Below are 27,123 nucleotides of genomic sequence, written 5' to 3'. Positions count from 1 at the left end.
TAAATTACTTGTTTATTACATTATAAAACAATATAGTTTAGTAGCTGTATTTTAAAACTTTTTTTCAACCATTTTGCAGACCAGCTGTATCCTTGTGAACTGTTACCAGTTTAGGACTGGCAGTTGGGGATTGCTGCATTATGAGATGTGTCATGAGGATACTGACATTTGTTCTTTTTTCATGCAATTTGAAAGCAACCCCCAGCTAGTCCTGATCCATCTCCTAGGCCTATGTCCACTACCAGAGCCAGAGCAATGATTGGGTTGAGGTAGATCTGCAAGATGGGTCAGTCACAAGTAATCACTTTGTGTTTTTGCCAAACAACAGCTAATATTCTGATGTACAAAATAACATCAATGATAACTTAGTACCCCTAAATTATTAAGAGCTATGTTTACAGAAGATATAAGTAATACTCTCATCACTATCAGTGAGTACAGTAAAGCATAAATTGAAAGAAAATGGCTGCTCAGAAATGGTTGAGCATTTGTACAGGAATCCCTTTACTCATTACGAGCTTCTGAAATTTCTTGTGATGTCAGTGAACATCAGTAAGTGATCAACATTTGATACTACTTTGTCATATTCCAGTCTCTCTACACACCCTTCTGTCACCAAACGTTAAACAGGAAAAAGTTTGAGGCTACTTATATTCAACAATGCTTCATGTGGGTACCATTGATGATAAAGGGAAAAACAAAATTAAGAAAATTGAAATTTTGTAAGATATGGTGATAATTATTAGGACATCATTAAAATAATTTTGGCAGAAAGTGCAAAAACTGTAAGTTTAAAGAGTTGTTGTATCTTTTTTTTTTTCTGTTATGACCTCTTTACTAACATAGCTGGCTACTGTATTCCATTCAATTGTTCTTGTGTTATTAGAAACCTTATGTTATCATGTATTTCTCTCAGGAAAATATGAAATTTGATAATAACTGTTCGATACCAATTGTTGCACTTTTAAACTCTGCAATGGTGTGATCCAAATAATGCTTTTTACATCATTTTTATAGGGTGTGCTTTGCCTGGATAGTTATCACCCTGGTTCCAGTGTCACTCAGTATAACAGTGTCTGATAATGACTCATTAGTCATCACAGTTTTTCAAAATTTATTTGTTGGCTGTACCATAGATATTTCACCTCATGATATTCCAAATAAATATGGATATTGAAAGCTCTTGCCTTATTTGCATTATGTGTAACTGGATGGCTTTGAGTCAGCAGTAACTCTTTTATAACCTCTTTGGTTGTTTGATAGCTTTCCTGACTGTTGAACTGAGACTTCCTCATAGGTACAGAAGTTCTCAGTGATAGCATTCATCTTTGGGTGTAGTTTTGTCTCAAAAGTATGTAAGCCCTTTATTCTTGTTTCACAGTTGCAAACAAAGTCCCTACTACTGTTGAGTCATGTTTCTTTCCAGAGATAATATTGAACAGAAAATTTATCTTTTGCAACTAAAATGTTACTCTGGCAAAAACTTATCTTTAAATTCATTTATTTGTTCAAAGCACTGATACTTACTGATAAGAAGGGATTAGTGGACAAGGGAACAAAACAGACATGCTACAAGGTATGAATTATATTTCTAAAGAGAAAGGGAAGAGTATCATTGATGTGTTGTTAACAGCAATTAAAGAAATTTTCTGAGTGAGTTTCATTTTGCTTTTAAAAAATAATTAATAGTGAATCATTTCCAAACATAACAGTTATGTTTATATTTTAGGGAAAAGTTGTTGGGTTGAAGATAAAAACAGTGAAGTTTGACCTCCGTACAAGAAGTATGTCTCTTCAGTATCCTACATCAGACTGGAAAAACATTTTTCATGTTGCTAAGCATTTACTCTCAATAGAACTAACTCTAGCTCATCCAAAACCACTTAAGCTGCGTCTTATGGGTAAGTTAAAATGATAAATATGTCAAGTTGGTTTTCATGTCTGGTAAAACTTTTCTGTTTGGTAACATTGTTACAAAAGTTTTAATTTTTTAAGCAATTTGTGATATGATTATAGTTAAGGTATAAAACATTCTATTTACTAGTACAAGAAATGTTAAGTATTGTATGGATATGGATATTTTAAGTAACATACATGTTTTATTGTATGAAGACATTAAAACTATATTTGCATGCATAAATGTATTAAATATTATTTGACTGTTTCTTACATGTATGAAAGTATTGATTTTGATAAGTACAGTTTGATTTTTAGTAATATGTATTAAAATGCCTCATTGAATGTACATGTTTGTAAGTTTTAATGAAAGTGTTATTTCTGAGACATTACATCACCTCCTTACACAGAATAGCTTGGTCTCGTGTACATCTGTCTTTCTGACTTGTAGGCCATTTTGATTGAGCTAACTTGCACCTAAAAGTAATGTTTAATGTGAACTGTGTTAATACATAATAAGGTCATCATGCAACAGTAACCTTCCACCAGTAGGAGAGTGATACATCCTGCTTATCCAAAACTTTTCAACAAGTGCTTACACTCAAAAGAACTTCATTCTTATTCTAGGCATTATTTGGAACAGTCATATTTTTAACTTGTTAATTAACTATGCATGATTTGGGGGTATCATTTTGATTTTGTTTAAGGTTACTGTGCACCAGGATTTCTTTTTAAGTTTTGTCATAACTTTAAGAAATAATGGTTAAGTCCTTGAAGAGAGATTTAATTATGATAGGGTCTTTAGAAAGTATTGCATAATTCTTTAGTACATGTTTGTTCTCTCTGTTAGTATAACTCACTATTAACTACTACTTCCACTTTCAATATTTCAAAAATTAATTAAAGCATTCAGGGTGTTACAATTCTGTAGTGCTGATACTACTGCTCTATACATAGTTCATCTGCTTCTGGAATTTGTTGGGTCAGGGTACTTTATGAAGTAATGTATGTCTGCCTCAGTTTTATCTCCATGATCTTCATTGGGCTTCTTTCTTTGTACAGAAATTTTCAGTAATGTTCCCAATTTTCTGGAAAAATGAAATCAATCTTCAGTTTCTCATCATTTCTCACCCTCATCCTTCTGTCTCTCTTCTTAGGCCTACTCAATACAGATCTTCCCTTTTTATTATTCTTCTTCCTAGCCTTCTATTTTGTGACATTAAGGTTGTTGCTTATCTCATTGGTGACTTTCCTGTTCCCACTGGATGTCCCACTGTCTTTCTTTGCCAGATTTTAGTCTCCATATTTGGCCAACAGCAGATGGGTTCTTCAGGTTCTCACCCATTGCATATTTGTCCACTTCTTTTACTCCTCTTTCTCTTTTTCATGTTTCTTTTCCTCCTACTTCCAACTGTATTTATCTTCAGCATCTTAAGAATGTCACAGAGAGAGTATGTAACCCTACTCTGGGATATCACTCTCATTTCTTTACAATTCTTAAGAAAAAAGCTGGTGTCCAGTTATTGACTTGTTATCTTTGAACTGGTTTTTCATCATCCTGCAGTTTCAATAGTATTTCTTTCACCTAGGCTGTGGATGACCAAGGTTGACGTTTAAGGCACTTTTTTTTTATACATTGTGATTGCCATCCTCCAGACAGTTTCTGTGTTTCATCCATCAGAATTAAATTTTCAAGTTTTGTGCTCTTCCCTTTGATGTTGTTCATGCTTCTTACATCTTCAATCAAGTTGTGGAGGTATTTGCCAACCATCTTTGCAAATTGAGGCTGAGGTTCCATTATTATTTGGGGAATTGGTTTTTCTTGCCCCCTTCTTGAGAGGACTCCTCTTGTCCCTCCATTTTTCATCAGGCACTGCTCAGCTTGTTTGATTAGTCTGGCATTTCAAATCTTTTTCTCACACCTACTAAATATTTGGTACATATAGGTGTACTGTCTTTTTAACTCTTCATCTCTTTGCTTGTGTGAAATAGATTGTCTTATCATCAAGATTTACACTTTGGGTGTTAGACACTTTTGCTTTTGGGGACTCTGGTTTCACTAAAACCATTCATTTCTTCAGGCCACACACAAAAATGCTCTTCCTCCAGTGGAATTTTATCAAGATTCATTGTCTTCACTAATGCACCTCCTCTCCCCTCTTTTCAAGGACTTGTCTCAGTGGCTCAACCATGTCAATACTTCAGTGAGTATCCCCTTACTGCCCACCTGAACCAGATCTCCATGTTTTACAGATGCTTCTTTGTTTGGCTGTTGTGCATCTTTGAACAATAACATAATTTTGGGTATGTAGATTTCAGAGGATTGTTTACTTCACATCAGTATACATGAACTTATAGTTAATTAGGCATGTTCCCATTTTCTCTTTTTTCTTAAACCTTGTCAAGTCCAATTAAATGTGCCTAGTTGGCTTACAAAATCCTGATTTTCTCTGCTTTGTTTGTTGTGCATGCTAACCTGTGAAGGGAGTAAATGACCCTCGTGGTTAAGAGATCCAACCCTATCACATCACTTTGGCCTTGAATTCCTGTGGACGGGTGGCCTTGGAGTGCCCCCACCCCAGGGCCAGTCGGCTAGTCCGCTTGGGCTAGGTCAACCAAGTTCTGGTGTTGGATGTTTTCAGCAGGTATTTTGGCATTGTATCTGATGCTTGAATATAGTGCTCATGAAACCCTGGCATTGCTGCAGTGTCCTTGTTTGGCACTGTAGTGAATCACCTCATAGAGCTTCATGGTGGGTGAGGTCAGTGAGCACCCAAATATTTGTTCTTTATTATGGATTCCCCAAATAAAAATAAAAGAGTGAAAAGCAGTCCATAGGTAAATGACCACATCTTGAAGATTCTGAGCAGCAATTTTCAACCTCTATAACACCTGTACCTCATTTTCTTACAGTACATTCTCTTTCAGACAAATCTTTAGGGAAATGTCTCCCTTTTTTATTCAGAAGGGACTAGTGGGACTTGCTGGCCCCTCTAAGTCATTAAAAACTTTGCTCGGGTAACACATTGGTGGAAACATCCACTTATAAACACTGTGAACTCCTTTTGCAAGGTCATTGGGAACACTCCTCATGCTACTTTGAATTTACCACGAGGAGTTATTGTTGAGAGGTATTTGAAGAACATTCCCAAGTCAAAAATCTTGGTGTCTCCACCAAAGGAATTTCTGCAGTGAGGCATATCTCCACTCACAATGGAATTATGATGCTGACCAGTGTCCTAATTTTGATGTTTACATCACTGCATCCAACTGCCACCATTTGCTAGAATCTTCTTCCAACAACAGAGACCTGCCCAATTGACCCAGGGCAGGATCCATAGAGGTGAATAGACCTCCCTCAAATAAAGGAAAAAGACATGGTTGAAAACAGAAGGGATTTCCATGCAATTTGCTTACGTATAAGTATAAATGGCCACTTCGATACAGTAGGACTATCTAAGTTTACGTTCTAATCTCAATGACACCAAAGCACTGATTGTTTCTTACCATCCCGTATGTCTTTCCTTACTAGAAACATTTCTGAAACCTGCCTATACTGTCATATTTCAGCAGATTTCTTTGTACAGAAATGATAGGTTGTGTGATGGATGAGTGCATGGAGGAGTGGCACTGTTGGTTGATCAGCATGTACCCATCCTGTTTTTACCACTCGACGCACCCTTGAAGGCTGTAGCCATCCATGTTTCCTTGGGTTGTACCATCACTGTCTGCTCTCTCTCCTTGTCTCATGCAGAGTCCTATGATCAGTCAGACCTTGATGCTCTCATTGAACAGTTGCCATCTCCCTTTTCACTCCTGGGGAACTTTAATAGACATAATCCCCTCTGAAGAGGTGCTAATACTGATGGGAGGGATCCCTCCATAGAGCATCTCTTCTCATAACACAACCTTTCTCTCTTCAATACTGGTTCTTATTACTTTCATGCACCTAGTCAGTCTTTTACTACTGTTGATTTCTCAGTTTGCTCCCCTTCACTATTCTCTTACTTTCCATGGAGGGTTGACAGTTACCCACAAGACAATGATCATTTTCCTATCATTTTGGAAGAGATTGGCTGTGGTCAAAGCTACTTGACCCATGTTCCCCAGTAGAAGCTGAATTAAGCCAACTGGCCCTCTTTCACAGTTCTTGTGAAATATGATCCTATCATCATCTGTAAGCCATCAATAGACAACTACGTGACAGCAGTGACTGACTGTATTATCCAGGCAGCTGCTCAGTGTATTCCTACAACCTCGACACACTTTCCACAATATCCTCATACATGGTGGAATCCTGCATGCCACATGGCATGGAAGGCTCAGAAATGGACCTGGGATACCTTTCATAGGTATCTTACACTCTTGAACCACATTGCTTTTCAGCAGGCACCCATGTACATGATAAGCTTAAAAGCCAGAAGAAATCTTGGATTAAATTCATGACCAGCATATCTTTTTACCACCAGCTCGAAACTCATATGACAAGATTTAAAAGGTCAATAGACAGTATAATTCCGTCATCCTTTCGATCTTTCTCTCTTATTGCCAGGAAGTAGCTGATTCCCGGAGCATCACCAGTACTATTGGTGAAAGCTTATGACAGGTATCTAGCACTTCTGCTTCATCCTTCACCTTCTTAGCCATCAAGACTCAGGCAGAGTGACAACCTCTTTCCTATCGATCTGATCATCTCTATGACTATAATCGTTCTTTTACACTGGTGGAACTCAAGCTTTCTCTTCGTAGGTCTGGCAGTTCATCAGTTGAACCTGATAATATACACTATGTGATAATGCACCATTTATCTCCTGCTTCTCTTGCTATTCTTCTGGTTGCTTTTAACTGGATCTGGCATGAGAATGTTTTTCCTGATGCATGGTGCCAGACTTATTGTCCTACCTTTCTCTAAGCCTGGGAAGGATCCCAAGATTCTTTTAAACTACAGTTTAATTGCTTTGATGAGCTGTCTCTGTGAGACCTTAGAGAGGATTGTTAATGCTTGTCTTGTTTGGTTTCTCGAGTCAAACCTCCTCTTGCCCACACAGTGTAGGTTACAATGACAGCGCTCAACCATGGACCACCTGAATTTACTTGAAACATTGATCAGAGGAGCCTTTCTCTTCTTGTATCAATATTCTTTGATCTTGAGAAGGCATATGATACTACATGGAGGTATGGCATTTTACGAGACCTCCACTTATATGGGTTATTTGGCCATTTGCCATTTTTATTGAAAAAATTTTAACGGGCAGGCGATTACAAGTTCATATGGGTTTGACACTTTCCCATTTTTTCCTTTAGGAACTTGGAGTCCCTCGGGGCTATGTTTTGAGCACACCACTTTTCAGTATAAAGATTAATGTCATCACCCTCTTACTGTTGCAAATGGGGTCCTGTGTGAACAATTTCCACATCTCATGCCAGTCATTAATCATAAGGTTATTGAGTGGCAGCTATAGACTGCCCTCAATCGTGTAGTGAAGTGGACCACAGCAAACGGTTTTAACTTCTCTCTCTCTAAAACCGTTTACCTGCACTTTTATCACCAACGGGGTATTGACCCCGATCCTGAACTCAGTGTCGGTGAGGTTGTGCTTCTTGTATTCTCTAAGACAAAGTTCTTGTGGCTTATCTTTGACTCTAAACTGACCTTTATGCAACAGGTCTAGTAGCTATGGGTCAAATGTACAAGAGCACTGAACATTCTCTGTGTCCTCACCTCCACCACTTTGGGAGCAGATCGATGTTTTGTGCTAAAAACATATTATGCTCTTATTTGATCAAAACTGGACTATGGGTCTCTAGTCTTTGGCTCTACCAAGACTTCAGCCTTGAAGATGTTGGACCCCATTCATCATCAGGGGCTGTGGCTCTGCACTAGAACGTTCTACACTTCCCCAGTCCAGAGGTGTACACAGAGTTTTGTGAACCTCCTTTACACCTCCGCTGTCTGCGACTGTCTTTACTGTATGCATGATCCCTTTTTAATAATTTTGCTTTACTTTTAATTTTTTTACTGGTTGTTTGGCACAAATAGCCTGGTTTCTTTACTCCATAAAATGGCAAACAACCAACCAATCAACCAATGTTCCAACCTCACATATCTCTTTTTTTTTTTTTTTGTTTCACCAAGTAGTGTTGCCCTTTCTTTCATATCTGATGGACCAGACTCACTGATAATGTAGCATTATTTTTTTTGTTCCTGTTATCCCTCACACTTTGAAACTGTCAGAAATAATGGTAAGTTTTACTACATTGGTTCATATGGCATACTCTTCCCCTAAGCTGTCCAACTGTGGTTCACTCACCTTTCATCCTTTTTTTAGATGGTGTTTGACCATGGATTGTCAGCATTTTATATAACTTGTTATTAACCAGCTTTGTTAGCTGCATTTTGCCATTCCCATTACTACTAGATGTTTTCTTCCACTGTTTGCTCACTTTTTCTGATCCTTCTGTCTTCACCAACCCTCTTGTCTGATTTCTGTGTTTGACTGGGACCTTGAGTTGTTTTAAAAGCTTTCATACATGTTTCACTTTAGCCATTGGCTTTTTTTTATCATCTTTCTTTTAAGATATACTTCCTTCTTCTCACCTGTAGTCAGTGTTGTTCAGATACATGCAACATCTTTGCTTCATGCACTCTTTCTCATCATAGGTGTTTATTTCTCCACCCAATGTCTTTTCTTCCCAAGACTTTGGCTTAGTGGAAGGGTGATTGCACTTTCTCTTCCTATCTCTCTCACTTCTTTGCTCGTTCAGAACTTCTATGTTTGATTCAGGCCGTGCAGTGTTATTTGGCACAGATGTCTCCTTTTCAGGGTTCCTGTCATCATCTGTTGGGACTTCTTTGTCTAGGTATCTCTTATCCTTACTGGGTGAGACCACTAACTCTTCAGTCGGTGCATTATCCCTTAGATATTGAAGCTTGCGGGCTTTTTCACATTTCATTACATCAAAGTCATCATGTGTGTCACTCTCTTGTGTCTCATCTTTGCCAATCTTTGGACAAGATCTTTCAGGTTATCACTTGGATTAGTCTGTTCATGTTTATGTCCCACTGTCTTCATCACTGGTTTTATATCTCCTGCATGATTTCAACTCCAACTCCATTCTGTCTCCCATGAGAAGGGTAAGTACTTCTTTTTTATCACTCTCTTCCCTCTTATAGGATCTTCCCATGTGACTGGTGTTGCCTTACAGGATATACTTATATCCTGCTTCAAATTAGGGAAAGTAAGTAATGATAATACTGTCTGTGGAGTGTGTGTCACTCCTAAAAAACTTGTGCTCTCCTTTTGCAGCAGGATGGATTCATCACCTTCACCTCTATCTTTTGAGGTTAATGCATTACACTTTTTTGGCTTGATGATCACTTGTTGTTTGGTGTTTGGTTAGTCTTGCTAAAATTCACCCATCCCTGTAACACTTTTTCACAATTTCCTTCTAGGTGAAGAGTATGTTCTGAATAAGACAAGGTACAATCTCTCAAGGGCTTGCTGCTATTGTGCCCTGACCATCATATGTTCGACTCCCTGGGCTTTCTCTTCACACACTTCCTGAAGGGAGATCATCTATGTTTAATGTTTGCACTGGCACTTTCTGGTGAGGTGTCTCCTCAGATGTTTTCCTTACCTCAAAGTATATTTCTGATAAATAACCATCCCACCCATCCTTCTCACTTCCTGAGCACTGCCTTCTTGTCTTGTCTAAGAACGTGGTAAATGGGAATTACTGCACTAGGAAGTTATGTTGTTCTCCTATTGATGAAGGGCTATAGCTGTGCAATTGGTCATCATGCAGTAGTGATTTTGAAGTTAAAAACATGATATTTAGATGGGAGGTAGTTCAAGGTTACAGGTATGCAAGTTTCATGGGCAGATGTGCAAGGGATGAAGCTGTTCTGTGTTTAGAGGTATCTATTGGATATGAAGAATGTTAACTTTTGCTTTAGAGTTTTGAGGAATCTTAAAGAATATACAGTTTTTTTTCTTCAAAACATAAAAGTTTAAAAGCATGTACAATTGTTGGGCTACCTGTTTAATAATTCAAAAAAATATTGTTTTTTAATCTCTTTGTCTTGTACTAGCATTTAATATGTTTGAAGGGTAAAGATGTTTCTGAAAAAGAAACTAAACTTGTTTTTGTTTTGGACACCAGAATTTAAATTGTTAATAAAATATTAACAGGAAATAATCTCTATATGGATAATAATTATAATACTTATTGGTTTTACTTGAAAGGTGTGAGGATTGCTAACCTAACACATGAGATTCCGGGAGAGAGCCAACAAAGCCTTATAACTGGCTTTTTTTATCAGAAGAATCAAGAAAAATACAACATTCAAAATAAAAATCAGGAATCTGAGTTTTCTACTAAAATACAACCTCAGTCATCTTTTTACAATTTGAATTTGCCAATATCGTTACAACTCAATGAACATCAATCTATCCAGAACAATAGAAATGTTTGTTTGCACTGTCCAGTTTGTCACCATCCCTCACAAGACCTTTACGAATTAAATGTTCACTTGGATGAATGTCTAACACTGCAGTCCTTACCCTTAATGAATATACATACAGGATCTAAAAGTATAGTTGACAAAATGGAATTTTCTGGGTGTTTTCATGCAGAAACCACTGAAAATCTGCACACTTGGAGTTCAACTGGCTTAGACATATTTAATGAAAATTGCAATACATATTCTTCTAGCAGTTTTGAAACTCCTAAACACAAGACAGCATTTTCAGATAAAACTAATACTTTCCTGAATAAACCTGTGTCTTCTGAATCTTTAAAAACATTAAATATGGCTGTAACAAATAGAACATTGTTTTCAAAACATCTCAAAAAATTGAACACTGCAAAAACTAAAAATCTCGTTAAATCAAAGCAATGTAGATTGGAATCTTTTCAAAACACAAGCACTGTAATAGCTAACACATTTAATGATAATTTAAAGTCATCTGAAAATGTAAGTACTGCAGTAAGTAAAGGCATGGAATATGCAAGATTTATGAACACACCAAGTACAGAATCTGAAAGTAAAATTGAGGCTTTTATACCATGGTCAAAAACTGCAAAAAATTTGACTGGCTTGTCTAATAAAATTGAATGTGGTTGTTTTTTAAGAAATAAAAACAATGAGATGGAAATTTCTAATAAGTTGAGAATGCCCCACAATGAACCTTCAGTTTCAATGGCTTCAAACAGTCTTCATAATCAAGGATTTCCTACAAGTAATTCTATGTGTCAAGAGTTTGGAAGTATGACAGAGAGTTTGATTTGTCCTGTCTGTGACATCCAATTTAAATCTTGGTCACTTGTATTGTTGAATAAACATATAGATAACTGTTTGAACAAAGATGCAATTAAAGAGATCCTGTCCTGTGAATCTCCTGATTATAGCAAGTTTGTCAAAAGGTAAACTAATCATTCCAATATAAATCTTATTTTTTACCATCTTTCTTGTACTTTTTTTGGAAAAAAAAATTTTAAGTTGTTCATAAATATTGAATAGGCTCAACATTCAATACATATAACAGATATAACTGAAAAAACTGGTTCAGTTTCTAGTGTGCAGATTCTTAAAAAAAACTAATACATTAGCGTAATGATGCACTGATTAAATAATGAAAAATATAAAACTAACTGGCTTTGACACGCTAAGCTTGTACTTCTCATGGGATGGAGTAAAACTGTTCCCAGGTTCCTTTGTGTAAGTAACTATGACTAATGTTATGTATGATCTACTTTACATTGATTCAGAAGAGTCAACATTCACTTTAATTTGAAAAGAAAGAAAATATATCAGGTGTCTTCTTAATGGGCTATACTCAAAACCCATTGCATTATTGAGCTTGGTTTCTCATTTTTTTAATAATTATAATGATTCTCGTATGTTAAGTTAGTGGAAGCTTTATATTCAGCAATAAATAAATTTTAAGAAAGTAAAATAGAAATTCACTATAAACACCATAGTTTATTCCATTCTTTTCTTATGATTATACTTACTTTGGTCAAGCAAAATGCTCTTTCAATTAGAGTAAAAGAAAATGAAGGCTATTGTTCTTGAAAAAAATAACATTTAGTATCAGTGGTCATATAACTAAGCTCATTTTGTTAAATCAGAAATCACTGTTGAATTAAAATTTTTCCATCAATGCAACACAAATATTGTTAGAAATATTTTAAAAAAAGTTTGTTATTATTTATGTTGATATATTATTGTTTTCTTTTACCAGTATTTGATATTTCTATTTTCATTGTTTTTCTAACATCTGCTGAATTAAAGTTCTCATATGGTACTTCCCTCTTAATAAGGTTAATACTGTTATATTCTTATTCATTGCTGCCATTTATATGAAAGTTCTTTTATCATGTGTGCAACAAGCCTACTGCACCCTCTATTGGAATGAAATGATTCCAACATGTTTGTCATGTAAATTATCATGTGTCACTTCTCTAACAGTAAAAAAGGTACACTCACATGACTTCTTTTATGTGTCTCCACTAACCATCACTTCTTGTTTGGCAGCACTTGCACTCAACCATCTTTTTTTCTTGAATGGTCTTTCAGATTCAGTTAGTTCTCAAAATGGTTTAATTTAACATACTTTGTTTTTTTTGTGTGTGTTTTTTAAGGCATTCAGTTATTTTAGTCACATTTACTTCTTACTTCAAACACTTTTGCTGAGTGATACAACATGAATTCTGAAGTTAATGTCACCACTTTGGGTGTCTCACATATAACAGGCACTTTATCACAGGCTTCAAATGCTGTTGAAAATTTTGCCTATATTTGTTTGCAGGTCAACTTCTATCTTCACACATAGTCCCACTTCCTCCTGACCAGGTTTTATTTAATTCTAAATCCTCACTGTATCTTGCTTTCTTTGAGATGGGGTGTTTCACAAGATCACTTTTAGGTGAGTAACCTTGCAATATTTGCTTCATAAATTGGCCCACCCATACTGTAACACCCATGGACTTTAGGGGTAAAACAAGAGGAGACCTGTCCATCTCTGCCATGTCTTACTTGAATAAATTGATATGGTCTGCTTTTCAAAATAGGGTTTTGTGACCACCCATTGCACTGTATCAGGTGTCAAAATTCTTCTGAGCTCTTCAGTGTATTCTCTGCTCCCATGTTCTTCTTGTGGAGTATGAAAGTCCTTACTGCATACAAGTTTCAAGCTGTTAGAGAGGTTGACCATGGAGGGACCCTGCTGGATAGTGGATAGGTTCCACATAAGATGACTGTAACCATTCAGTAAGGAGATTTCTTACACATTTGATAAATCAATAAAGAGTATACCTTGGTCAGATGTGGTGCAGTTCCTCTTTTCAAAGTTAACTCTCGTCTACAGAGATATCTTTCTGGTGCTTTCAGGGGTACATTTGTTCTTCTGTTGAACTAGCCCCTTCTCCTAATCATTATGAGATTCTAGCTAATCTTGTAAGAAGAGGGAAGTGCTGTATCAGAAGTTATTATTTTTCTATACTGAAAATATATTCCTGATAGGTACTTCCCTCCCTTTTCTTTTGGTGCTTCTGTTATCTGCCAAACTTCAAAGTGATGTTTTGGTAGAGGTAAATAGAGGGAGTCATTTGCATCACTTGAGTGTACTGTGTTGTTATTGGTTGATGATTTGCAAAAGAAAGTTGTTGGAATCATTGGAATGATTTAATTCCAATAGGGGAATATGGGAGGCTGTAGCATGCATGATAAAAAGTTCACACACAGAGGGCAGCAATGAATGAGAATAGCTAATCTTATGATATGAGCCAAGTACCTATTGGAAGTAATTTTTTTTTTCTTTCAAATTATGTTAGCTACAAAATATTCCCATTACAGATGTAAGTGAAACACAATAGGAATTATATCAGCTTATTACTGAAGTGTGTAAATCATTTCACAGCATATTTTATATGAATACTGTTATTATTATTATTATTGCCAAATTTTCATATTTTAAGGTACAAGATTAAATGAAAAAATGTATGAATTTCAAACTTTTGTGATAATAATCTGTAATTGGTTGTTGATTTACATATGTTTATAAAATTATATACAGTTCATGAACATCACAGTTATTTTGATATTTTTTCTAAGTATTTTTATTTCTTTAAAAACTGTGGGAAGAGAATTCAGGTACTTAAGATTTTTTTTTCTTCTTCTTCCAGGAAAACTAGCAGGTCAGGTGAAAGACCTAGAAAAAAGATTAAAACACAAGATATTGTATTTAGACATATAGATGAATATTTCTGCAAAAAGCCACTGAAAATCAAGGAAAGTTACTGTGAATAATTCTGTGGTGTTTAGGATAAAAAACACAATAGTTACTCCTGCTGAAAACTAAAGATAATATTGTAATATATGCAGTTCTACAAAGCATTTCTGTTTGATGTTTAAAACTTTGTTCTTTCTTGTTGAACATGATTTTTAGATTTAAAATGAAAGTTAGTTTTTAGTAATATCTCTTTGTGTTGAGTAAAAAAGGAACATGAATAGTATGTATGACCAGCAACAAACAAAACTCACTTTTCTTTCCATTTCTTAAGGAAAATAATCCATATATGTCATGCACCTTTCCTACTCTACCATTCCTTTCTGAAGAAGCTACAAATGGCTTGTGAGTTCTTCATGTACTGTAGGCTAGAAAATGACATCTTTTATGTATGAAGATTCCCCAGAGTATATGCCTGTGCATTTTGTGTAAATGCCAATACAAATGATGTATAGAGTAAATATATAATAGCCCATTAAAATATAAATCTTGAATTGTTGTAATAAAGTATTGAAATTTTTGATATTGCTATGCTTATTATTTGGGGTAGAATGTAAAATCAGGAAAATTTATTAATAACACTAAGTAACACAAATTTTGTTCCTGGATAGTATGTTATTTCTTAATTGCTTATGTTGTAAAAGTACAGAAAATAGCCATTATTCCCTTCAAACTTTGCTTTTATGACCTGGATAATGAAATTTAGAAATTAACCTATTTTCTATGTAAAAATGGGCAGATTTGCACATTTTCATTTACATAATCCTGAATAAAACAATATATGAATCAAGATTTACATGTATTTATACTAAAGTTATACTAAAACGAACAAAAATGTTTAGAAGTGAGTAGTTTTTCGAGATTTGCGACTGTAATGTAAATCACTATTACGCATCAGCCCCCAAATACAGTCTCCCATCATGTTTTCGTTATACGCTCCTTGGTAGCAGCGTTCAAAGTCCAGTATATCTTGGTGGAAGTGCTCACCTTGCTCCTCTGAGTATGCTCCCATGTTCTCCTTGAATTTATCAAAATGAGTGTCAAGGATATGGATTTTCAGGGACATCCTGCAGCCCATTTTGTCTTAGTTCTTCACCAGAGCCTCAACCAGTTCCACATAATTTTCAGCCTTGTGATTGCCCAAGAATCCCCAAACCACTATGACAAAACTGCCCCAAGCTTTTTCTCCTTTCCTACTGAGCTTCTTGGGGGAATTCTATGCACTCCAAGATCTTTATTTGTAGTCTAACAAAGACCCAGTTTTGACCTTTGCCTCAGACATCTTGGGGAAGAAGTCTCGAAGATAATTGAAGTCTGCAGACTCCTTATCAAGAGCTGTGACAGATTGTTTCATAAGACCCAATTTTATGTGCAGTGGTGGAAACACCTTCTGGAGGTCCACTTGTGGCTCACACTTGACATTGTGCCTCCCCACGGAGAACTCGGTCCATTGTGGCCAGTGCTTTCTGTTGTAGTGTGCTGTGGTGTCCCTGCTGTCCCAAAGGCAAAGAAAACAGGGAAATTTGGTAAAACCTCCTTGGAGACCAATCTGGAATGCCACTCGTTCGGAATCTCTGATAACCTGCCAGCCATACTCATCATACTTCAAGGCTTCTAGCAAGGTCTTGACACTGTTGTATTCCTCCTCTTTGAGGTGCACCAAATGTGCCAGGGAAAGAGACTTTACTTATTCCCTTTATGAAGCAGCACAGCTTTAAGGCTGCTGGATGAGCTCTCAATATAGAGGTGCCACTCGTTCGGGTTACTGGCAATTCAAATTGCCTTGCACAGACCAGATACATTGTGGCAGAAGCAGTACCAATCTTGTCGAGTGAAGAAACTCGAAAAAATGTCAATGACACTTCCTCTGACTTGCAACTTTCACACTTTCATCTAACATATCCCACTCCTTGAGCCTAGATGTCAAAAGCTTTGCATTTGACCTTGTTAGACCAAGATCTCTGATAAAGTCATTGAGGTCTCATTAGTTGGGGTAGTATGAGTTTCTCTCTCTAGCTGCACTTCTTAAAATGTAATCTAGTTCTTTAACGTCTACCTCCTGTTCTACAACATTCTAGAAAGTTCTTGAAAATTCTCTTTCAGCTACTTAGCACTGAATCTACCTGGAATGTTCTGGAAAATGGGTGTAAATTTGAAAATTTCATTACCCAGGTCACAAAAGCAAAGTTTGAAGAGAAAAATAGGTCTTTTTCCATTTACTTTAGGCATAAGCAGTTGTGAAATAGTACTTTCTGCCCAGGAACAAGAAAGAGTAAATATTTTGTTACATAGTGTAATTAAATGAAATTTAGAAGTAATTTTAGAAACTGACTGAAATTTAAGTTTTAACAGATTATTCTTTTGTGGGAGGTTTGTTATATTTTCATTGTTTAATTTTAGATTTAAATGAAGCAAAATGTATGAAATTACACTTGTGGAACATACAACATGAAAACAGAAAGGAGAAAAAAATATTAGTTTATATGACAGTGCCAAACTAAAAAAATTAAGAAGCCTAAGTTAGAGATTTGAATTAAGGCCTGTTGCATGCTAGTCATATAAATTCTAGAATGTTGGTATGCCATTTACTGATCATTCATATGAAATGAAATTTTGAAAAGGAGTTAGTTTTTCTCTTTTCAGGCCCACTTTACCTCAAGACCCATAAAATATCTTAGGTTACCAACCACATTACCTACATACTATAATGCACCATGTCAATTTCACAGTGAACCAGCTGAAATTAATTTGCATAGTGAAAAAAACAATGAATACATTAAACAAATGTAGGGGAACTTTAAGGCAGTGCTTCCCTAACATTTTCAACTCGTAGCATATTAATTGTTTTTAAAATAATCGGCACTAATATTGCAAGAAATAGCATTTATTATTAACTAAAAAACAAATAGATTGCAATTTTAATGAGAAATACTTTATTTTTTGACTAAAAATTAAGTGTGAAATATGAGCTGCTTTCAGTGAACTTAACTGTTGAATATGTAGTTCAGCATTGGAAAGAACTACACAAAGTTCTTGATCCACATTTTTCAAACATGATATTTTCTGTTTCTTGATAAATGAAAAGAAAGAGAAACTAAGTTCACAAAGGCTGGTAGGTGAAAATGACAGCAGAACAATTAATGCTCAATTTGAGATCAATATTCATTTCCCACTTGCAGCTAAAACCGATCCAGTGAAATATCTGAATTTTAGCTAAATGCTGCAATCACTTTTTTACATCCAGATTTCTTCTTTTTTTCCTTCAAAAAGAAACTCGTTAATTCTTGCATAACAAAAGTTTGTATTTCAGTTAAGCTGAGGAATGTGATATTAATTTTCATTGTAAAGCAAAAAAGCTTGATTTATATTATGGAAGTACTACTAACACATATACATTTTCCAAATAAGTGTGTTACTCAGTGACAGATTATTTATTTTTTTATTGCTACACTTTCACATTCTAAAAATACATTTTTTAATTTTGTGAATGTTTAACTGCATAGCATCAGAATGCTGTTATGGTTAAATCGCAGTTGAATTTTTTTAATTTTCATCTTTCTAATATTATAAGTATATTATCTCAAACCAAGTATATTGTGTAAACTGAACCATAATTACAGTTTCTTTTTACTCAAGTTTACAAGGAAAGAGCCCACTGTAGATGGATTATATTACAACTGTTGCATGAAATAGCAAAAACTTTTAATGTGATTGTAAGTAGTTTTGTTTCAATGAATTAGATAAATATGTACATCAGTTTTAAAATTAGTATATAGATGTTCAAAATGGCTAATTATGTCATCTTATTTTCATCTATAAGATAATTTTAGAACTAGTGTACATATTTATTGTTAGACAGTTTTAAACTTTTTAATGACTTAGTAATGTATGCATTCTGTTTACTAGACTATTGGAGAAAAACTGAGAAGCCTTTGTACCTTATCCTTTGTAGTTGTTACAGTATTCTAATTTTAATTTTGTAATTTCATCATATAAACTTTTTCATTGTGGAACTTTAATGTTTTTATAATATTCAGCTGAACCAGTTAGTAAAATCCAGTAATGAACTGCTAAATGCAAGCCTAGAATAATGATAATGAACTCTTTACTTTGAGCAGTAAAGTTCAGATTTATTAAGAAATCTTTTTTATTTGTATCTGAAGAACTTCATGGTTTGAGGTAATATAAAAAAAATGTGTAGTTAAAAACTTGAACATTTTTTATTCATCTCTGTCCTCTCTTTTTTGTTCATTTTTATATTAACTTTTATCTGCTACTTCTTAAAACTTGGTTTATTAAACTATCACACATATTGTATTGGACATTATACATCATAAAATGCAAGATAATATACATGTAACTTCTTAAAGAGTTTTCTTCAGAATAACACAATTTTTAAATTGGATAATATCTACGTGGTATATAATGAGATTTCAAGAGACCTGAAAGTAGGTCTTTCTCTCTCTCTCTGGATTGCACAGTTCTTATTTTTTTTATTAGTTACTTTCTCTTTCATTTTAGATTATCATGAAATAAATTGTTCATGAATAAGATGTGAAGCGAGTTGTAAATGGGAATTTTATCACCAAGACAAATTATTAGTGAATTACACATTTTAGATTTTACTGATGTTATTTGCTCCAGCTTGTAATACAAAGTACAAAATAAATAGTTGCTCATCACTATATTTGCATGTTAATGTCTCTTGTATAACTCACAAATAGGCTTATGTTTGCACTATATAATATGTAAATGAAGAAATAAATTCTTTTTAAGGGGGGTTCTGGTATTTGAAACACTTGTATTCTCAGATGAAAGTGGAAACAAGTAAGCAGTTTAAAAAGTACAATGTGAGCATGGGAGCAATAGAATATGCTTTTTACAATTAATATATTTAATAAACCTGCAAATTTAAGAAATGGAACAGGTATTTTAGGTAAAAATAACAAAAACATTATTGATTACTAAATAAGATGTATTCAACTTTATTCTCTAGAAACTTTTTGTGGACATAGTTCTTTTGAACAATTCTCAACTTGCCAATTTTTACAGTTACCATGTTTGTAAACAGAGGAGACAACAATTAAACCAAGACATTTTGCAGAAACAAACACATGAAATCTATCTGGTCAAATTGTACTAAAATAGCACAGTTTAACTACCATGATTCCTAGTTGCACATACTATGAATCAGTCTTAGCGCTAACTTGGGGAGGACAAATCATCTTTATCTAGAACAACCTTTCAACAAATCAAACGCACACATTAGTGTTACTTAGTCAAGTGAAGCAAACTCATCTAGCAGCTATAGTATGTATACTTAATTGAGCATTTTATGCAAAGGCAACTGAAGTATTTGAGAAAACAAATGTTCAAACTGGATGGATTCCACACGTTTGCACAGTACTGTTGTTTGAATTTCTTTGTTACTCTTATCTTGTCCACAAAAATCAAGTACCTGTTGAATATGTTAAGGTCGGCTGAAACATTCTCTTCTCTCATCGATATTTATGGAAATGACTTCACTGGAGCTTTGATACCTTAGAGGTACATAATCATATTTACTTAATTTCAAAAAGTTTCAAAATTTGAATTAAACCCTTTACTTTCATCTGTGTGTTTCTTAACAGTAATGTTCTTTGTGTAATTGACCCACTTATGTCACGAAACACTCAATAATGGCTTAAATAATGTTCATACACATGTATTTATTTATAAAAGTATATTTCTATATAAATATATCACCATTACACATTATCACAGGATGCCTCTGGCAAATAACTGAATAGTTGATTTTGGTTACATTATACAAGTTACCTCTTAATAACTGTGAACATAATGTGGTGCTATCTAAGAGCCATTAAATTGAACAGTCTGGCTATAACAATCATTAGTCAGAATTATAGTTATGTTACTATAGTATATATATTATAACCATAAATTTTTCAGCCAAAACACATTAAAATTAAACCAAATATGCTGCATATTTTTAAAAAGATCCTTGGGTACAAGCTACAATGTGGGATTATAAAATTTATCCTAGGTTTTGGAAGTGACTGAAGTAGTAGGACCCACATTGTGGTGGGGATACACCATCTGTCAGTCTTAACCTCCAATTTGCTAGTTTCACATAAGAAGATTAGAAATTAGGAGAGTGAGATGTGGGTGCCCAAGTACACAATGTCCAACATCTATATCACCCTTCACTGCCTGCAGACAGTTGTGGAAAGGTAACTGCTCTCCCAAGTTAAAATAAGAAAAAGATGAAAATAAAAAAATAAGATACTATCATTTGGGGGTAAGTAAAATGAAACTAACCTTTTGAAGTTAGCATTCCTGCTTCTAGTATGGTAGAGGCTTTTGAATTTATTGGACAAGATATCAGCACAAAAAAAAAGACACTAAGTATGTCAAAAATGAGATCAAACATGGTGGGTAACTAAATTTCAAAAACAAATAAAAATACAAAATATACAACTATGTAAATTAACATTATAAGTTGAAGATACAAATTTTAATTTAAACCAAAAAGACAGTACAAATGAATCTGTACATGAAAGTATGTACAAGTAATTAAATAAAAAGTTACAAAAAATATATACAATTACAAAAAGAAATGTAACAAAGTTTAAAGTAAAATAAAAAAATACAAAAAACAATTATTTTAAATCTAATTACAGCAAAACAACTGCACAAATCTCTAATCTTATGTGAGACTAATGAATTGGAGAATATGACTGGTAGACGGTGTATCCCCACCGGTGGGTCCAATATCTCAGTCACCTCCAAAAGCTAGGATACATTTTATAATCTCACCCTAGGATCGTTTTTAAAAAATGCAGCCTATTTTGTTTAATTCTAATGTGTTTTATTTTGGCTTAAAAATTTATAGTTGTAATATAATTAATCATGCATTGGTATTTGCTGTTTTTAATGCAGTCCTTCCTCATGATTTTGTTAACTTAATTAACTCCATTTAAATGTAATTATTTAATTTCACTGTATGTATATATATATACATAATCAGATGAAGCATAACTCTCTCACTGCATGCAAAGAAACTATACATGCGTTTAAGTGTGTTGCTAATGAATATATGACAAGAATCATGTGAATTGCTCCATTAGCTTATGCTTTATTCAGTTCCTCAGAAAGGGCAACGATCTACTTTCAGCCATACATTTTCAACCACATTACTGTCCTAGCTTGTGATAATCAAGCAAGTATCACTTAATATCTGGCAGATATGTCTCATTGAAATTCTGCTAAATAGCTTAAAAAAAGCAAGAGTCAATAACTTTGGTGAACCTCTTGTATTCAATTATTGAATACAATAATTCAACCATGCAAACTGTTAATGTAATAAATAATACAACTACTCATAACAATTGTACAAGCTTGGGATACTCATTCAGCTATTACCCTATATCTCCTGGATATCTTTCACTGTGAAAGTTCTCAACAGCTTGGAAAGCAAAAGTTATTAAATCCTACAATCAGTAAACTGTTCCCCTGTAACAAACAGCAATCATTTACCATCTAATGAATATTTCTCATTGTGAAATTGTTTGATAGTGCAGAAATCAATGACTACAAACTTCATTTGTTCCTATTAACCTCATTATCAACAAACTATCCTCGCTTACAATAATCAAGCAGCCATCATTCAATATCTCATAAACATCTCTTATTCTGAAACTACTCAATAGCCCAGAAACCAAAGGTTATTAAGCCATTTTTGTCCCATTAATCTCAAGATAAGTAAAATGTCCTAATAATCAAGCAACACAAGCTATTTTAGTTTATGATAAACTGTCAACTCCAATCATATCAGTCGCTATTATTGTATTTAGATCTGGTGTTTCCTCATTAAGTCCATTGGAAACAGCCAGATAAATACTTTCATCTTGTTGCTCCTCATTCTCTGGGATAGGGTGAAGCATAGTGGTAATATACCTACATACGCAGTTAGTCATTTTATCATGCCTCTTTAATGCCATCATTTGTACATCAATGAAATTAACTTGTTGTAGCACAAGAAAATGCCCTGTCCATCTGAATATGAACTGATTTTATGCAACTGGCACATACTAAAGCCATACCCAGCTTCCATGCTATTATATTTATTCACTGTTTCATGACAGTACCTTTTATATTTTATTCTGACCACTTCTAGCTGTTTTGTTCCTCTGTACACTATCATCATAATCTTAGTGCTTGTTCAAGTTTGGATGGTTAGGATGAACAAACTTAGCAAGCATACACTAGATAAGTTTTTATTATCCACTGTATTAAACCATCAAACTGGTGTTTTAAGGTGAAGTACACAGACAACCACATCTTACACTTTGCACAATTCAGAGAACAGCTGAGTATTTAAATTAGCTCCCTGATACATGTGGATGTTTTCAAATACTGTTAGTGATTATCCAGTTCTCTTCTAATGCATGAGCCATGAATTTTGCCAGCATATATGTTAAGAGATAAATTGTGACTAACTTATTAATGAATACAAGTGCATACAAATAATTTTATTTCTTCTTTGAAAGTAAACAAGTGATATTCAGGGCTGTTATCTGTAAAGTAGAACCAGTAACTCTCTGTCTAAGATTACTTTTTTCTCTTGTCTATTGTGCTGAATATCATATCTCTGATGTATGAAGTATAACTACAATTAAATGTTAGCACATTGGTACCCTCAAGCCTTTGTATTATGCAAAATTTGGAAAATTTCATGCCTTAAAGAATTGGAAATTGCTATCTGCAACAAAAGCTGAGAACCATGGTTCAATAGCTGATAGTAGCACTACAAAAATAGTACTACATTTGTAAATCAACATAAAAGTGTCACAGATTAGATATTGCAGATTATTAATTAAAGTATTCAGTCACTGGTGTAATCACCTACTATATGGTTTTTTTGTTAGGGTAAATATGAGTTAAACTTCCACATGATTTTGAGAGTCAGGATACTCGGTGAATAGACAGAATTTCATTGTATAGCATTTCTCTGTTTTAGGCCCAGATGATCTTGCATGTCTAAATCACACCCTGCAATACTGTTATATAGCATGTAATTGTCTCTTACTGGCTCACAATGTTCATCAGTTATCTCAGTGATGCATATCCCACCTGAATGGTGAATTATACACCATACAAATTGTTTCAGTAGTGTTTTATGAAGACTACAACTTCTAGTAGTTCCTTTTTCGTTGAATGATATCTATACTAAGAAGCTGTGAACAAGTGACTAGGGTGCATCATTATACATTGTACTCTATTTTGTAATTGCGATAATATTGCTCTGATTTCAATATAAATGGCTTTGGTAGATATAAATAATTTACAATCTTGTCGTGAATATGCCAACACTAAAACATCTTTGCTTCAGTAATTTCTGATAATAGTGAGGAAACTTTGAAGACATTGATCCCAAATTGTCAATAGTATGATAAAAAAATCAAGGAAACTGCTGATTTTTAACTTGGTAATGGGTTGAGACCAGTTTCATCACTGTTACCTTAGTATTCATGATCACAGCATGACTGATACATTTCATTTTGTGCACATTAGTGCATATTTTTCTAGTTTCAAATTTAAGCCTGCTTTTTTTATTCATTATCAGGTTCTCAGCCACAGAATCAAATGCTAAATCAAATCACAATGACACTGAGATAGAAGAAGTATCTACCATTTTAGACCTTTAATGTAAGCTTTCCTAGCCTCTCAAAAGTTACAGGTGTGTTTCACAGGCTGAATGGCACAATATAAAATTTATACAAACTCTCTATGTTAAATATAGTCTTAGATCTAGTCTCATCATTCACTTTTACGTGCTAGTATCTGGATTCCAAACCCAAAATACTGAATCAATGGGAAGCTTCCACTGCATCCAAATATTTATGATATGGGAAAACATTTAAAATTAGTTGAATGTGTAACCTGTCTTTAGAAAAACCAAATAACTTAGACATACCTTCCTTCTTTCTGACAATCACTATTGAAGGTGACAAGGCATTATTTGAAGATTGTATGTTCCCATCCTTTAACACTGTATTTCAATACTAGCTGCATCTTTAATGCTCCATGAATTCCTGCATGGGAGACGTTTGATTGAATGCACATTATATAAATTTATGTTATTAGGGTATTGTTATTGTTGTCTGACCCAATTAATCGTCTGGTCCCTCAAATACAATGGCATATTCAACCAACATATTATCAAGACGCTGCCACTGAAATGAGTCAAACTATTTGCAAGATTCATAGATAATGGTTTTATGTGTGTTGACAAACAGTGGCTTGCTCTTGGTTTTGTTTTGATAGACTCAACCCTAGCATTACTACTAGTTTTAATTTCTCAAACTTTGTTTACCATGCCCATGCTGAGTTAAGGCTGGAAAAACGATCATTCATAATAACAGAACACCATCCATCCTTGAACAGGTAAGCACCCAAGCTAGTGCTGCTTGCTTTTTTGAACAGTAAACAGTCTCATTTGTGTGTGGACTCTATAAACATATTAGACAGCATCAAAACACTACATTCCGTCCTTTTGTGCTGCTCACGATTGTGACTTAAGATTGGAGTTAATTTTCTTGAAACATGTAGCTATGGCTTTGAAATCATTAATAGCAGGACAACAATTTCTACCACAAGTACTGGTATACAAAATGTAGTTAAGCATATTCTGCAATGGCGTTTCTTGGGAGTGACTAAACAGCACAGCAGGAAAAACCTTATTTACTAAAATCAAATTGAAAAGAGTATGCTTCCTGAGTCTATGAATTAGTTCAGTGTATATAAGGGTCTGTCAACTTCTTGTTTCAACTAAGCACACTTAATTAATGGCTGTAAACTCTGGCTAAAAAGGCTACAATCAAGCTTACAAGCGACAATAAAATCAGATAAAGGGGGTTTTCATTTAGGGTCTTCCTGCCTGGAACAGGAAGCCACAAGTAGAATTTCATAGAATGGCCATTCATTCAATTTTTACAATACTATTAAGCCACTTAAACGACTTATATTTTAAAAAGTAGCTAATTAAGACATTGTGGCATCGGAAGTCTCCTTTAATCAGTCTGTTTCAAGAACAGGATGGCTTAGACACTGAACCAATGCAACATCTAATAATCCCATGAAATTCATCCACCAAGAAAATGCTGTTACTAGTATTTACTACACTTTTGTTGGGATCGGTCTTACTTTAAACATCAAATACAGGAAGCTTGAGATGTACTACATAAGGGCAAAAACAAATAGATAAGTAAGGTTGGCATTAACAATTTTGACAGGGATAAATATTCTTCTAAATATGTATTCAAAAGGTACAGAAATAATTTTGAGAGTTGTAAAATTTGGAGCGAAGTTTGGAACATTGGCAAAAAGGGCAAAATTTAGGAAAGAAAAGGAGAATAATAAAATAAAGAAGCATGAAGAAAGAGAAAATAAAAGTAGGAAAACAGGGAAAATAAAAATTTATATTGAAAACCTCATTTTGACACCGAAGTCATACCACTCTGACACTGTTGTCAAGTGGAAAGTAGGGAATAATTAAGGAAGAATTTAGTAACTTTGGTTGAGGGTATAAAAAATCAGTGGTGTTTATAAGAGCATTTACCTTGGATAATAGAATTCTAAAACTGACATTTATGGTTGATATACAAGTATCTAAGTGGGGTGTAGGAATACGATGCTTTTTCTACCTTCTTGTTTCAAGTACAATTCAATAATTTTTCATTTGTGTATAATATGTGAAGTTTGATGGCCATAATTTCCTTTGGCAGTCGAGTAATATCTGAGACTGTAACACTTTTAATGTTTTAACGTGAATAACCAGTCAAATGGTAACACAAATCGTTCTGGTTAAGTTTGGCATTACATGATGTTATTCAGTCTGGTACAAAATTTCAACACAGTAAGTCTAAAACAAATCTCCGATAGAGCTCTCCCGTAAAGGCAGGTTTGTGAAGTTAATAAATATTATTTATTATAGTTCTATATTTGTGTCTAGTGCTATGTCCACCAAAGAGGGCAAAATCCGATTTTTAGCATTATAATCCCTGAGAAATTTATTTATAGAATGTATTAAATATGCACATAATTCTATATTCTGCACAGTTTCTTAACACTATGGTCATTTGCTCATCCTTCAAACCAAGTGGTGAATTTTAGATTGATAGATAATTCAAGGATTTTTTTAGCTATACAATTATGTTTTAAATCTACTTCCTCTAAGCCTTTGCGTTCAACAAGAAAATTAGTTTTAAATTTTTTTCTGGTTAATTAAAAAGTAATATTTCCTCTCCCAGCCATAATATTTGGCCCGACATGGCTAGGTGGGTTAAGGTGTTCGACTCGTAATCCGAGGGTAGGCTTCGAATTCCCATCGCACCAAACGTGCGTAGGGGCGTTATAAAGTGACAGTCAATCCCACTATTCGTTGGTAAAAGAGTAGCCCAAGAGTTGGAGGTGGGTGGTGATGACTAGCTACCTTCCCTCTAGTCTTACACTGTAAAATTAGGGACGGCTAGCGCAGATAGTCCTTGAGTAGTTTTGCGCGAAATTCGAAAACCAAACCATAATATTTCAACCTGGATTTTTTTCACATTAATTACATAAAGACCAAGGTGTAAAACAACATTTATTATCATTGCTGCTACTGTTATTAAACTATAACTGAAACAACTTCATTACTTGCTATTTATTCAATCGAAATACAGTACTGCATGAAAACATGGTATTAACCCTATATAAATTAAGAAAATTTATTTGTAATTATTCTTTACTAGACATCAACCAGCTCAGTGTAAGTTACATGTAGTTTTATCATACTGTACGCTTTTCTTTCTTTTAGTTTAATTGTTGCTTAAATTCCTCCGTACTTTTTAAGTTTTCAAACGTCATAAAATTACAATAGGCTGAACGTACAGGA

The 27,123-nt window shown here is 34.3% G+C and overlaps 1 protein-coding gene across 3 annotated transcripts in view; it reads left to right on the top strand.

Moving 5' to 3' along the window:
• LOC143249074 (DNA polymerase kappa-like) overlaps positions 1–14,709 on the top strand; it is a 53,215-nt gene extending 38,506 nt beyond the window's left edge. For all 3 annotated transcript variants that reach the window (XM_076498282.1, XM_076498283.1, XM_076498281.1), the window contains exons 9-11: positions 1,730–1,901; positions 10,143–11,322; positions 14,086–14,709. In XM_076498282.1, the coding sequence (XP_076354397.1) occupies positions 1,730–1,901; positions 10,143–11,322; positions 14,086–14,209 (1,476 nt within the window). In that variant the 3' untranslated portion in view covers positions 14,210–14,709. The remainder of the gene's footprint in view (positions 1–1,729; positions 1,902–10,142; positions 11,323–14,085) is intronic.
• Positions 14,710–27,123: the final 12,414 nt, after the last annotated feature.

The sequence above is a fragment of the Tachypleus tridentatus genome, chromosome 4 (assembly GCF_004210375.1).
Source record: "Tachypleus tridentatus isolate NWPU-2018 chromosome 4, ASM421037v1, whole genome shotgun sequence".
Lineage (NCBI taxonomy): Eukaryota > Metazoa > Arthropoda > Merostomata > Xiphosura > Limulidae > Tachypleus > Tachypleus tridentatus.
This window is presented reverse-complemented; position numbering and strand designations above follow the sequence as displayed.